This window comes from Corythoichthys intestinalis, chromosome 9 (assembly GCF_030265065.1).
Source record: "Corythoichthys intestinalis isolate RoL2023-P3 chromosome 9, ASM3026506v1, whole genome shotgun sequence".
Taxonomy (NCBI): Eukaryota; Metazoa; Chordata; class Actinopteri; order Syngnathiformes; family Syngnathidae; genus Corythoichthys; species Corythoichthys intestinalis.
The window spans coordinates 15,569,322-15,585,241 of NC_080403.1; the positions used below are offsets into that span (position 1 = coordinate 15,569,322).

The 15,920-nt window shown below is 39.6% G+C and overlaps 1 protein-coding gene across 5 annotated transcripts in view; it reads left to right on the top strand.

The window, feature by feature from the left end:
* The window catches only part of ptprt (protein tyrosine phosphatase receptor type T), a 262,227-nt gene that overhangs the window by 188,474 nt on the left and 57,833 nt on the right, over positions 1-15,920 (top strand). For all 5 annotated transcript variants that reach the window (XM_057846399.1, XM_057846400.1, XM_057846401.1 and 2 more), the window contains 5 exons: positions 1,671-1,825; positions 7,436-7,516; positions 8,848-8,883; positions 15,155-15,247; positions 15,337-15,446. In XM_057846399.1, coding sequence (XP_057702382.1) covers positions 1,671-1,825; positions 7,436-7,516; positions 8,848-8,883; positions 15,155-15,247; positions 15,337-15,446 — 475 coding nt within the window. The remainder of the gene's footprint in view (positions 1-1,670; positions 1,826-7,435; positions 7,517-8,847; positions 8,884-15,154; positions 15,248-15,336; positions 15,447-15,920) is intronic.

A 15,920-nucleotide genomic window follows, 5' to 3' on the forward strand; every position in this document is an offset into this window, starting at 1 on the left:
AGGGGCAGAGTATCTCTTTTGTTGCCCCAAATATTAACAAGTTTATAATTAGGTTGGTGTAATTACATCAGGACGGTTGGATCTCATACAATATAAGAGGAATTTTAGCACAATCCTCCGTTAGCTTGGATTTGTTAACTTCCTAGACATAGTTGGGGTACTCTATGGAAAGGCTGATACTGATACTGAGGAGAATAAAAGGGGTTTGGGACGAATGGGACCATCCTATCTCGAATTATGGGCGAAAATACGCTAAATGGCTGTAGTCATCAGGTGCATTTCGGGAAGTAATTTGGAACATCCACTTTCGTTAGTCGTAGCAACACAAAAATACCACCTGACCACCACTTTATACTTTTGTGTGAAATCAGTAGTCAGATTGGACCTACGCCCCAACAAATTCAAATTATTCCCAAAAAAAAAACAAAAAAAACACTGATTGGTGGACTACCGACCGAAATTAGTATCAAAATTGCTAGTAAAATCGTTTAGGATTATTTTAGATGCATATATGTTATATTTTTCTTATAGAGTATTCGACGAGGAATACGACAGACCCATTAATACTTTTTTGGAAAAATCACAATTTCTTTAAGTAGTCTCATGAATAATGACTTGGCTTGTGAAAATCAATGCAAAATCACTTGGGGATGGTTTTCCAGATTACACTTGGTGAATGGTCACTCTTTAAATAATCACAGTCTTACTTGCTGAATCGAGTGTGTGTAACTTGTGAAAATTACGTGACATAGTTCGTGCTGGTTGGAATCTGTAAGAGAATCGTTAGATAAACTGCCAAACGATTCCATGGAATTGAAACGCACGGAACTGGTTCTCCATAGGAACTGGTTCTCGATTCCCATCCCTAGTTATAAGCATTCATTAATGCTCGTGACAGTGTCATGTCATAATTATGATTGTCTTACGACAATCTTACGGCACTACTGTCTATGTGTTACCAAACATAATAACTACCAAATAAGGAAAAAACTGGAAGAGTAACTGAAGAAATAATTATCGCAGAAGATGAATTTTAATTGTTATTTATGTCTAGCTGTATCTGTAGCTGCAATGCATGATAGGAGGCATGTTGGACGACAACAGTGTTGACAGCAGGTGGCAGCAGTGGTCTCCCCAAAGGGAGCAGTGATGACCAAAGGAAGTTTCTTGACGCAATGAAGCTTCGCAGCCAATTGGTTCAAAGTTTCATGGTGGTTCATTTGGTCTCATGAAAGTCTTATGATGCCGCTGTCAGTAAAGTCTTACCGGTTAATATCGTTTGGTATAAATATCCCATAATACAGTGATGACAGCTGCGGCGTATAGTCCAGTGCGGTTTATCTCTGATCAAATGCCGTCTTCGTGTTAAATTTAGCTGGTGGCTCATAGTCAGGTGCACCTTATAGTCCGCAAACTACGGTAAATGTAAGTTCAACAACAAAAAATAATATATAATATAAGATAAAATATACATTTTGAACTAAATATTGAAATTATGACATATTTAATGATGTCTTTATTTCATTTTGGCACTCCAGTGTAGAATTAGGCATCAAGATCTTGCTGTTGTTCCACTTCATTCTTTTCTCATCATCCCTCTTTTTTCCTGCTTGTTCCAAACAAGCCAGTTGGATTCACAGCCCTGTTTTGTGTGTGTTTTTCCCCAACAGGAAGTTGGCCAAGAAGCACAAGGAGACGGCCAGTAGCTCCACCCAGCAAAGGGAGATGGGACCAGTCAACTCGGCCGACAAGAGCAGCGCCAAAGTCAGCACGCTGCACAAGGATGACCCTTTTTCTACTTCTAGCCAGGACCTCAACGGATTCGGTGAGCCAGGCATGCATATGAGTGGATGATCGCATTTCGGTGATGCTTGTCAAAATCGCTGTCTATGGTAGCCAGAAGTAAATTCAGGGTAGTTTCGCTTCCTGGTCTCCCAATAGTTTTGTCTCACCGCTACCTTGTCTTTCATTGTTCACTTCCTGGTGTCCCAATACTTTTGTTTCCACTCTACACTGTCGTTCATTTTTCACTTCTTGGTATTCTATTCTATTCTATTCTATTCTATTCTATTCTATTCTATTCTATTCTATTCTATTCCTGGTTTCCCAATGCCTTTGTCTCCTACTCAATGTCTATAATTTTTTACTCCTTGGTGTCCAAATACAGTCTCCTTCAAACGTTCTCTTCCCGTTGTCCCAATACTTTTACTCTTTCCCATTTGTCCTCATATTTTTTTCTCTTTCCATTTTACGTTGGCGTCCGTCGCGATACTTTTCCTTTTCCTTCTCTAGCGTTGCGAGTGGCCATCCTCCGTCTACGCTTTTAGTCTCCTCTCCGCTGTGATGATTGCACATACGCGGCGAGCGCGTTTGTGTCCGTGCGTGCGTGTCGTAATTAGGCGGAAGCGTATAGGAGGGCATTTTTCTCTTGAAAATGTCACGCTGGCCTTTTGGGAGTGCTTAGCCATTGAAAGCCAAGGTTAGCAGTGAGGAGAGAGAGAAGGAAAAAGGAAGAAAGGAAAGAAAAAAGTTACTTTTTTGTGAGTCAGCATGGAATGCCGCACTTGTAAATCACACTTTTGCACCTGTGTCACTTTCCCTAATGTTTAAAGCCACTTTACAAACACAGTTGGAGGTTTTAAACTCTTTCGCTGCTACTGACGGTAATGGATGTCCAATCTGTTTGAAGTGGGAGGGTTGGCCAGACTCCCACTTCAAATGGATTGGACATCTACTAATGATAAACGCATTTCCTTTAACGGCAGAAGCATGAAAAGACCTTTCATCACCCCTACCAACATGGCCTCAGGGTGCCATGTTGGTAGGGGCAACATTACCATCATAGTCAATGCATTGACATTCAACTTAAGTCATAACTATCTTACTCTTTAAAAGATGACTTTGTCAATGTCAAAGCATCTGCTCATTTGCTTATTACAGGTAGTCCCCGGGTTACGACATACGTGACTTTACGACGCCGGAGTCACGTTTTTTTTAATATATATATATATAGACCTTACCCACGTGACGTCACAACTCCGCTCTCCTGACTGGTGCCGCCCACTTGTCCGTCAACACATGTCGTGTTGACCTGTTACGGCTACGTACATTCCTCCTATTTACGGCGTGTTTTTCTGCTCGTTAACATTAATAATCAAAATGGTGAAGGCGTGTGTGGCGGTCGGTTGCAATAACAGAGAAGATAGATGGAGAGACTTGAAGTTCTACCGGATTCCGAGAGACACGGAGAGGAGAGAGCGAGATGGGCTGCTGCAATTCGACGAGAAAACTGGGCTCCAAACGATTACCACAGATTATGTAGTAGTCATTTTATATCTGGTAACATGCATTTAATATATACTGTATTTAGAGGGTTTTGGGCTGACAACCACAATTAAGATCATTGCTAGGCTAATCGCCGAAAACATACACGTATGTATGTAGTGAGAGTGCTATCGCTAATCCATATGAACATTAAAAGCCCTAGCTCCATTGACAAATGACATGAACTACATTAGACTTGACAGTGGATGTTAGCAAGAACAAAAGATTTTGAATTGAAAATTTAGTAACTCACCTTCCGAGCACAAGATTCCTGCCGAATTTTCGTGTATGAGGACCTGTTTCACCCAACCAGCAACGTAGCATTTATAAGCCTCCAAGCTCTTAAAGTTTTTCAAACTTTCGTGAGAATAGGCTGATTTTGTGTGGACAAGATAGTTGTAAATATCAGGGTCAGGCAGAGACGGTGAATGCAGCCGGTCAAAAATCATCGATTTAGGCATCAAATATGGATCTGGCGACTGTATAGAACGAAGCTTTTCCACATAACGCCTTTTATGCAACACATCCAGTGAGTTTACGGCATCAGAAAGCACCGGGTCTTCCATGAAATGCATTTTAAATTCCTCGATCAATTGAAACCAATGCTAATACAGAGACAAAATGACGGACAAGTGGGCGGAACCATACAGCGAGCACGTGGTTTTGTGACGTCGGTGGGTAGGGTATATATACACACACAGTGGGGCAAATAAGTATTTAGTCAACCACTAATTGTGCAAGTTCTCCCACTTGAAAATATTAGAGAGGCCTGTAATTGTCAACATGGGTAATCATAAACCATGAGAGACAGAATGTGGAGAAAAAAAACAGAAAATCATATTGTTTGATTTTTAAAGAGTTTATTTGCAAATTATGTTGGAAAATAAGGATTTGGTCAATACCAAAAGTTCATCTCAATACTTTGTTATGTACCCTGTGTTGGCAATAACAGGCCAAACGTTTTCTGTAACTCTTCACAAGCTTTTAACACACTGTTGCTGGTATTTTGGCCCATTCCTCCATGCAGATCTCCTCTAGAGCAGTGATGTTTTGGGGCTGGCGTTGGGCAACACGGACTTTCAACTCCCTCCACAGATTTTCTATGGGGTTGAGATCTGGAGACTGGCTAGGCCACTCCAGGACGTTGAAATACGAAGCCACTGTTTGGGATCATTGTCATGCTGAAAGACCCAGCCACGTCTCATCTTCAATGCCCTTGCTGATGGAAGGAAATTTTTACATGGCCCCATTCATTCTTTCCTTTACACAAATCAGTCGTCCTGCCCCAAAGCATGATGTTTCCACCCCCATGCATCACAGTGGGTATGGTGTTCTTCGGATGCAATTCAGTATTCTTTCTCCTTCAAACACGAGAACGTGTGTTTCTACCAAAAAGTTCTATTTTGGTTTTATCTGACCATAACACATTCTCCCAGTCCTCTTCTGGATCATCCAAATGCTCTCTAGCGAACCGCAGACGGGCCTGGAAGTGTACTGGCTTCAGCAGGGGGACAAGTCTGGCAGTGCAGGATTTGAGTCCCTGGCGGCGCATTGTGTTACTGATAGTAGCCTTTGTTACTGTCGTCCCAGCTCTCTGTAGGTCATTCGCTAGGTCCCCCCGTGTGGTTCTGGGATTTTTGCTCACCTTTCTTTTTATCATTTTGACGCCACGGGGTGAGATCTTGCATGGAGCCCCAGATCGAGGGAGATTATCAGTAGTCTTGTATGTCTTCCATTTTCTAATAATTGCTCCCACAACTGATTTCTTTACACCAACCGTTTTATCTATTGCAGATTCAATCTTCCCAGCCTGGTGCAGGTCTACAATTTTGTCTCTGGTGTCCAACAGCTCTTTGGTCTTGGCCATAGTGGAGTTTGGAGTGTGACTCACTGAGATTGTGGACATGTGTCTTTTATACTGATAATGAGTTAAAACCGGTGCCATTAATACAGGTAACGAGTGGAGCCTCGTTAGACCTTGTTAGACCTCGTTAGAAGAAGTTAGACCTCTTTGACAGCCAGAAATCTTGCTTGTTTGTAGGTGACCAAATACTTATTTTCCACTCTAATTTGGAAATAAATTCTTTAAAAATCAAACAATGTGATTTTGTGTTTTTTTTTCTACATTCTGTCTCTCATGGTTGAGGTTTACCCATGTTGACAATTACAGGCCTCACTAATCTTTTCAAGTAGGAGAACTTGCACAATTTAGGCTTGCACGAAGAAGAACATATTTGCGCACACGAAGAAGAGCGCTCGGGCACGCACACACACGAAGAAGTAGTGCAGCCGAGTGAAAGAGAGGGAGAGAGAGAGAGAGTGAGAGAGAGGGAAAAGCCTGCAAGCCTGCGCACACATTTGTTGCTTGTGAAGCACCCACGGAGGCAACACCTATATATAACACCTTTTGTACTTTTTATTGTGCGTTTTCAATTGTGGTCGAATACTTGGGGTGAGTTTATGTGATCGTTTTTGATGATGTGCGGACACTAATTGATGGATGCTAATGATTAGTGTGGATTGTTATTGCTGTATCAGCAGCTTGTTATAAATGCACATTTGAATTGCTGTTATTGAAGATGAAACTGATTTAATTTTTATTTTAGTTTCATTCCTCAAATGCTGATGTCATGAGCAGCTGAATAAAGTCAGCAAACCACACGGACATCTGACGTCGTCATTTCAGAGCTTAAGCTCGCTGTCTAGCTAGGACTTATCTCCAACATCTTGGCGAGGACAGTATAATGATGTATAATGCATGTTTTCGGATAGTTATTTTGAGATTTTCGGGGTACTTAGGGGAGTTAATTCCGACTAACGCGGAAATTAGGGTTAAATCGCCAGTTTAGGAACAGAACTTATTCGTAACCCGGGGACTACCTGTATTTGCTCATAGGCCTGCCATTGATGGAACTAGAAGTGGGAGGCTGGAAGTGAGTATTGGTTCATTCGCGGGCAGTCTGAAACGGATTGGACGTTGACTAGTAACAAACTCATTTGTGCATGTTGCCCAGAATAGGAACACATTTTATTTTTTAACTCATTGGCTGCCATTGACAGTAATAGACACTGTCAATCAAAAACTGATTCAGCCTCAGACAGATCATCTAATCATGCAGTGAAATGAGCATCCGGGCCAGTCAAGCCCCACCCACTACCCATAGACCCGCAGAGACCCTGAGCGTCAGATGGGCGGGACAAGTTCAGTATTTATCCAATGACTCGTCTCGTTTCACTGATTTGGAACAACACACTCTCTCAACCATGTAGACACTCAGCGTCCACACTATTTGAATATGTGAATGAATGAATGAATGAAAGGCATGCTGCATTGTAAGTTGTAACCAGTGATAAGAAGCTGATTCTGAAAAACCGTTGAGTTGTAGCGCATATTTAATCAATGACATGTACACACAACAGTGTCTTAAAGTAATTGCCAATGATATGTATATGTCTATACAGAAGATTCATTTGAAAATTTACAAAATTTGAAAAAAAAAGTATGTAAGAGAAGAAAATATTGATGATTTTTAAGTCATTTTTTGTTTAAAATATTTTTAAACATGAATTTAAAAAAAAAGGATTAAAAAAAAAATTATTATACATTTTAAAACTTTTTGAATTTATTTTATACTTTTCTCGTCTTAAACTGTATTTCATAATTCAATTGTCTACATTTAGTATTTTTTAAACTAAATATTTTTTTAAATCTACTTATGTATTCCTCCAACGCTTCGTGGGTGAAATATAAGAGTCTATTCTTCTATTTTGTACACGTAATCATGCAAAAAATACTTCGTGTGCCTTGAAAGATGGGTCGCTAAACGCTAACGCACGCCGTCGTGGACATTGTTATAGCAGACAAGGACCCATCAAAGCGTTTCAAAGTGCCGCGATGCCTTTAAGTGCGTCTTTTCTTTAGAAATTCAATGTCGCCATTACAGTTGTTGCTGCTGCATGTTAGTTTTTTTTCTCCTTTCAAGGCGAGGTTTTTCCTTCTATGAGCTTACTAACGTCTTTTTTTCCCCTCATCTCATCTGGCTTCCTGCTGCTGTTTCCATCTCACCTTCTCTTCACCTCCGTTTTCTCATCCTCTGCTTTTTGCTGTCAGCCTCCCCCTCTTCCTGCTCCTTCTCCATGCAGGGAAGCAAGACGCTGCAGAGCAAATCCTTGATCAATTCTTACTACTCAGGTACACGCCAGCTCAAGTTAAAGCTTTCACTTTCACTGCTTTAACTCATTGTCTGCCATTGACGGTGATTGATGTCCAATCTGGATCTTGGAGGGACAAACTTTTCTTTCGCCTTTCCCAGTCCAAACAGATTGGACGTCTATCGCTGTTAATGACTGACAAATGCGTTACTCAACGTGTAATTGAATAGATTTATCATCAATAACACTTACTATTGTTAATAAAGTAACTTTAAGCCTTCCTTGAATTTAATTTTGAAAAACAAAAATCAATAATGAAATCCTCTGACCTAAACCCCTAAAACTTTTAAAATATTGATATTATTGCTACATAGCCCCAAGTCATCAAAATGGCCAATTATAATATCATTAATCATCAATCATGATAAATAAATATTTTAAAAAGACTAATAGGGAAATATCCTGACCTAGACTCCTAAAAAAAAAGTAAAATAACAATAATAGTCACAAATCATAAACCATGAACATATTATACTCTATAAATAACAGTAAATGGGTAATAATAAATGATTAAACATAATTTTAAAAATATATATATTATTAATGACGTCCCCGACCTAAACCCCTAAAAGGAGTAAAAATAATAATAGTAATGTATACTCCCAAATCATCAAAAGATCCAACACGTTGACCTTAAAATATTACATTTTATCAATTTATTAATATAGAAATATATAACAGTAAATGGCAATATTATAATAGTAAATCAATCAATATTTATACTCCCTCATAATTATCAATAATGATATCCCCAGACTTAAACCCGCAAAACATGTCAAACATTAATAATGACTCATAGCCTAAAACATCAAAAGAAACAATTATCATATTATTAATAGATAAATAACAGTAAATGAGTAATCATTTAAAAAAAAAGAATATAAACAAATGCAAAAAATAGTAATATCTTCTGACATAACCATTAAAACATGTAAAATATCAATAATAATGATACATTTCCCAATCACAAAGAAACCGATTATCATATTATTAATATATGAATAACAATAAATGAGTCATAATGAATAAATATTAAAATCAACAAGGATATCCCTTAACCTAACCCCCCGAAAATTTTTAAATATTAATAATAATAATAATAATACATAGCCTGAAATCATCAAAAGATCCAGCAGGTTCAACTTAAAATATGAAATAATATTAATATATTTATATAAACAGTAAACGAGTAGGTATAAATAAAAGCTATAGAAAGAAAGAATAATAAATATACAAAAAAATAAAATAAATCATAATTTAAAAAATATAAAATATTACGTAAACTGACAATTGTTTGCTTGTCTTTGACAGTTTCCAAAGAGCCCGTGCCTGCCACCGCGTCTCTGGGTAAGACAAAAATCAGCTTAGCATTAGCATTAGCATTCACTTCACTGTGTGTTTGTTTTGATCATTAGAAGACATCCAATCCATTTGAAGTAGGAGGGTGTTAGCGATTGAGTATTGTGATTGTTGGGTTATGGCTGTGGTCTTTCAGAAATTGTGTGTTAAGATTTTGTCTTTGTTTTATAGTGTGTATATGTGTGGTTTCGTGTGTATAGTTTAGTACTTGGTGGGTCTGTGTGTTGTTTGCCACAAATGTTTGTGAATCTTGGGTTTTGTATATTTTGTATATTTTCTAAGCTGTTTGTATTACGTTGTGTTTTGTGAGGATGTGTTGTTTATGTGTTTTGTGAGGGTCAGTGTGCGTGTTTGTTTGCTTGCTTGGCTCAGGTGTTTGCCCGTCATCAGGCGTGCAACATCGACGCCAATGCCCGGCGGGAAGTCCGCCAACGTTCCCGGCGGCGACAAACAGCACGCGCGAGCGCGGTGGGGAGTTAGCGCTGACGCCTCTGAAATCCCGGGGATCAGTACCAAGTCCGGCGCCATGTCGCGTCTTTTATGTGCAAACACGTCCCGCTCTCGTAATCAATTTCGCCTCAGCGCGTTGTCTTTCTTTGTCCTCGTCGGCCTTTTGTGTCGCCTCAAGGACGCATCATCGCGGCTACTTCAAGTCACCCAAACTGCAGAAAAGTACATGTTGGGTGTTTTTTAACGTTTTGACAGCGATAGACGTCCAATACCTATGGATTGGGAGGAACCAAGGAGCAATTTCTGCATTCAGTGCATTGTGGGTGCTTGAGTCTATGGTCAGAAAAGATAAGGTCACAAAAAGACAACTATGTGGATGTCAATTATAGGGTGCACCATTGTCAGTCCTGAGTGTGCGCATAGTAACTGGTAGCGACATGCTGCCTCAGAAAGAGATTTTTTTTTTTTTTTTATTAATCTATCGCAATTAATTTGGTGTCCCTAAACTGTCAGATTTACCCCAGTTGTCAGTATTTTACAATTTAAAAAACTTAAATAAATGAATAAATAAATAAATAAATACTGTAAATAAAACATGTGAAACCGTTTTTCATGATTCTGTAACACTTAATGTTCTTTTTCCATTTATTAGATTCTTTCCCCCGGTTTTCAGGGGATTTCCATTTTTGTTTTTTTTCCCCGTGGTTTTGCAGTTTTTTCACAGTTTGTGCTTTTTTTGTTTGTGTTTTATTTTTTTGTGCATTTTTTGTAATTTTTTTCTTTTTTGTTGTTGCATTTTTTCCAAGCATTTTCTCTTTTTCACAAAAACCTGTGGAAAATCGGAAAACTGCGGGGAAAAAAAGTTTTTTACGTTTCTTCACTGTTTACGTGGTGTGAGCATCAATGCCAAAGACAGCCATGTTAGTCAATGCTATGTCTGTCCAAGCCAAAAGACAGATACATCAGTCCATCCCAAATGGATACTGTATATGCGTTAAATGGGAATTGGAAATGGGAATTCGGAAAAAATTACCAACCAAAAGAGCAAACCACCCAAACGCAATTTTTCCAAGAATTGCTCGTTTTTAAAGTAACTCAGTTCGTTTATCACCCTCAACAGCAGCTAATGAGTTAAGGTTATGCAGAAATTTGTCACAATTCATACTAATGGCACACTATTTGGCAAAGTACAAAATCATCCCTTTTCTTCACCATTCTGTGAAAGACGAGTAAAAGATGGCGGCGAGTGCCATGAATGTTATGTTCAATATATAATACAGCTGCGTAAGCAGAGAACGGCATTGCGTCTGCAGTGAGCGTCCGCACATAAAGGTTAAAAATGAGTCTCTCTCAACCCCGCTCTCACCTTCAATTACCTAGCACTGACACATTACAGCCACACAAAATGGCTGCCATTAGCCGTAATCACCCCGCATTCAGCTAATGCTACGCGGATGAGACAGCGGGCGGGAGAATAATTGCCCGTTCGGGTGGAAGAGAAAAAAGAAACATTGAAGTATAGCATATAAAAAAATTGCCAGGGTTGAGAGCGAATGTTACGGCACCATTGACGTCGCACCCCGTCTATTTTGAACTAGGAGAGGCTTGCAATGACTAAGGTTTGGCGGTTGATTGTTAACAAAAATAAAGCAAATGCGTTATAAATATGGCCGTATTAACTCATTTTGGTTGAGAATTGACATCCAGTCCTCCCATTTTAAATAATTGTATGTCTATCATCAATGGTGATCAATTCCTTTTATGCTACTTCCATTTCACTTTCTGTTGATTTTGGGGCACTCCCTGTATACAGGTAGTCCCTGGGTTACGACGTACGCGACTTACGTGATCTCAACTTTACGACGCTGGCGTCTCGTCCGCCATTTTGTCTCCAGTCGTTTTTTTTTTTCAGTCGCGTAAACAGTACCTTATTGTACCTCCCAGTATTTTTTTTACTTTACTTTAATATTATTATTATTATTATTAATATGACATGTTCTGCCCTCACTAAACGTGAAGTTGTTCAACTTGACAGACAGCAAACGAGGAAATTGTGGTTTTTAAAGCCTTTTACCTCCTTCACTCTAAACAATTTGTAAAGCTGTAATACACATATGTGCACTTACAGTGGGGCAAATAAGTATTTAGTCAACCACCAATTGTGCAAGTTCTCCTACTTGAAAAGATTAGAGAGGCGAGCAATTGTCAAAATGGGTAAACCTCAACCATGACAGACAGAATGTGGAAAAAAAACAGAAAATCACATTGTTTGATTTTTAAAGAATTTATTTCCAAATTAGAATGGAAAATAAGTATTTGGTCACCTACAAACAAGCAAGATTTCTGGCTGTCAAAGAGGTTAAACGTCTTCTAACGAGGCTCCACTCGTTCCATTTATTAATGGCACCTGTTTTAACTCATTATCGGTGTAAAAGACACATGTCCACATTCTCAGTCAGTCACACTCCAAACTCCATTAAGGCCAAGACCAAAGAGCAGTCAAAGGACACCAGAGACAAAATTGTTGACCTGCACCAGGCTGAGAAGACTGAATCTGCAATAGGTAAAACGTTTGGTGTAAAGAAATCAACTGTGGGAGCAATTATTAGAAAATGGAAGACATACAAGACCACTGATAATCTCCCTCGATCTGGGCTCCATGCCAGATCTCACCCCGTGGCGTCAAAATGATAACAGGAACGGTGAGCAAAAATCCCAGAACAACACGGGGGGACCTAGTGAATGACCTACAGAGAGCTGGGACCACAGTAACAAAGGCTACTATCAGTAACACAATGCGCCGCCAGGGACTCAAATCCTGCACTGCCAGACGTGTCCCCCTGCTGAAGCCAGTACACATCCAGGCCTGTCTGCGGTTCGCTAGAGAGCTTTTGGATGATCCAGAAGAGGACTGGCCGAATGTGTTATGGTCAGATGAAACCAAAATAGAACTTTTTGGTAGAAACACAGGTTCTCGTGTTTGGAGGAGAAAGAATACTGAATTGCATCCGAAGAACACCATACCCACTGTGAAGTATGGGGGTGGAAACATCATGCGTTGGGGCTGTTTTTCTGCAAAGGGACCAGGGCGACTGATCTGTGTAAAGGAAAGAATGAATGGGGCCATGTATCGAGAGATTTTGAGTGAAAATCTCCTTCCATCAGCAAGGGCATTGAAGATGAGACGTGGCTGGGTCTTTCAGCATGACAATGATCCCAAACACACAGCCAGGGCAACAAAGGAGTGGCTTCGTAAGAAGCATTTCAAGGTCCTGGAGTGGCTTAGCCAGTCTCCAGATCTCAACCCCATAGAAAATCTGTGGAGGGAGTTGAAAGTCTGTATTGCCCAACGACAGCCCCAAAACATCACTACTGTAGAGGAGATCTGCATGGAGGAATGGGCCGAAATACCAGCAACAGTGTGTGAAAAGCTTGTGAAGAGTTACAGAAAACGTTTGGCCTCCGTTATTGCCAACAAAGGGTACATAACAAAGTATTGAGATGAACTTTTGGTATTGACCAAATACTTATTTTCCACCATGATTTGCAAATAAATTCTTTAAAAACCAAACAATGTGTATTTCTGTTGAGAACGCTGATTTTTCTCCGATAGAGTGATTGGAACAGATACTTCTTTGTCACAAAAAACATTCATGAAGTTTGGTTCTTTTATGACTTTATTATGGGTGAACAGAAAAAAGTGATCAAATCTGCTGGGTCAAAAATATACATACAGAAGCGCTAATATTTGGTAACATGTCCCTTGGCCATTTTCACTTCAATTAGGCGCTTTTGGTAGCCATCCACAAGCTTCTGGCAAGCTTCTGGTTGAATCTTTGACCACTCCTCTTGACAGAATTGGTGCAGTTCAGTTAAATTTGATGGCTTTCTGACATGGACTTGTTTCTTCAGCATTGTTCTCAATGGGACTTTGGGAAGGCCATTCGAAAACCTTAATTCTAGCCTGATTTAGCCATTCCACTACCACTTTTGATGTGTGTTTGGGGTCATTGTCCTGTTGGAACACCCAACTGCGCCCAAGACCCAATCTTCGGGCTGATGACGTTAGGTTATCTTGAAGAATTTGAAGGTAATCCTCCTTCATTATCCCATTTACTCTCTGTAAAGCACCAGTTCCATTGGCAGCAAAACAGCCCCACAGCATAATACTACCACCACCGTGCTTGACGGTAGGCATGGTGTACTTGGGGTTAAAGGCCTCACCTTTTCTCCTCCAAACATATTACTGGGCATTGTGGCCAAACAGCTCGATTTTTGTTTCATCTGACCACAGAACTTTCCTCCAGAAGGTCTTATCTTTGTCCATGTGATCAGCAGCAAACTTCAGTCGAGCCTTAAGGTGCCGCTTTTGGAGCAAGGGCTTCCTTCTTGCACGGCAGCCTCTCAGTCCATGGAGATGCAAAACACGCTTGACTGTGGATACTGACACCTGTGTTCCAGCAGCTTCTAATTCTTGGCAGATCTGCTTTTTTGGTGATTCTCGGTTGAATCTTCACCCTCCTGACCAATTTTCTCTCAGCAGCAGGTGATAGCTTGCGTTTTCTTCCTGATCGTGGCAGTGACAAAACAGTGCCATACACTTTATACTTACAAACAACTGTTTGCACTGTTGCTCTTGGGACCTGCAGCTGCTTTGAAATGGCTCCAAGTGACTTTCCTGACTTGTTCAAGTCAATGATTCGCTTTTTCCGATCCATGTATGTATGTTTTTGACCCAGCAGGTTTGATCACTTTTTCTGTTAACCCATAATAAAGTCATAAAAGAACCAAACTTCATGAACATTTTTTGTGACAAAGAAGTATCTGTTCCAATCACTCTATCCGAAAAAAATCAGAGTTGTAGAAATAACTGGAAACTCAAGAGAGCCATGACATTATGTTCTTCACAAGTGTATGTAAACTTTTGACCACAACTGTATCTTGGCGCAAGAAGCGTAGAGCAGGTAGTAATAATGGCACACTAGTAAGAGAGCATGTACACATGAAGAAGAACATATTTGCACAATTAGTGGTTGACTAAATACTTTTTTTGCCCCACAGTATGTTCAAAACGACACACATTTTAACAATAAAACCCTTGACACAAAACAATTGGCGTATAAACGTCCATCTAGTCTGATGAGTATGTAAATTTAGTAGATTAAAATAGCCTAATTTGCCAAACAAAAGTCCGCCATCTTAAATGCTACGAATCCTAACGTATTTACAATTCTCATAGCAAATCGCATACACATAACTCAACAAACTGTAGCTCTAAACTTAATTACAAATGCATACACAAACATATATTAGCTGAAACAACTTACCGACTTCTGTGGGCCAAACCAGAGCTGTCCTGTCTAGCCATGTCAGACGAGTTTGCTCCTCAGCATATACAAGGCGAGAGTCCAGCCAGATACAACGCTTCCACCAGAGGGCAGTTTATCCTTCGTCATCAAACAAGATACAATACTTTCGGAAATTTTGTATAGTTAGAGATTTAGGGGTACTTAAAGTGTTAATTCTGACTTACGCGGAAATTCGGGTTTCATTGACAACGTAGGAACGGAACTCGGGGATTACCTGTATTTGGATCATTTCTTTAGGGTTTTTATAGAAAAACTTTTTTTGTGGGTTTTACTGACGTAGTATCAAAAATGGGATCAAGGATTTTCTTGAGTATCGATATCAAGTTGAAAATTTTAGACCTGTGCCAACGGTAAGAGTAGACAACCAATTCATTCGACGTGGGAGTGGCTAGCAGTGAATGATATTTTTAACCTCGCCCCACCACCGTTTGCCTCGACAGACAGCAGCCAGCCGTCACTGGCCCAGCCCTCGCTGACGCTGCAGAGCTTTCCGTACGGCGGCCGGGAGTCGGTGGAGCTCGCCTACCAAAGTGGTAAAAAAAAAAAAAGAAGAATATTTGTGATTTAAAACAAAGGGGAGGCGCATGTTGGTTAACACTTTTGTCCGTGTCTCGACGCTTAGGTCAGTTCCAAGCGGGTCAGTTCCAGCCAGCCATCCGGGTGGCCGACCTCCTTCAGCACATCACGCAGATGAAATGCGGACAAGGCTACGGCTTCAAGGAAGAATATGAGGTCAATGCACGAAAAACACGCTTTTTTTCTCACCGTTAATATTAATCATAATTCTACCATATTAAAATTAGAAAAGTCCAGAATTCACATATGGATTTTGGGGGAGAAAAGTCTGAAAAAAAAATGTTTTTTTTCTAAGGGGATTTTGGGGGTCTAAAAAGAGTGAAATAAATATTTTGTGATATTAGTAATTTTTCTCCCAAAAAGTAATTTTTCATTTAAAAAAACATGTTTCAATCGCACAGAATTAGTCGATTTTCTGATTATCACAAAAGTAATAATTAAATAATCATCATAAATCATATATATATTTTTTAATTTAGAAAAAATGTTATAGTCTGTATGGTTACAAAATGTTTTTTCATGGAAAAAAATCTTTTTAAAAAAGAAAATTGAAAACAAAAAAAAGAAAATTGAAAACAAAAAATATTCAAAGAATAATAAATTACAATCCACCACCCTCCCCTCACAATT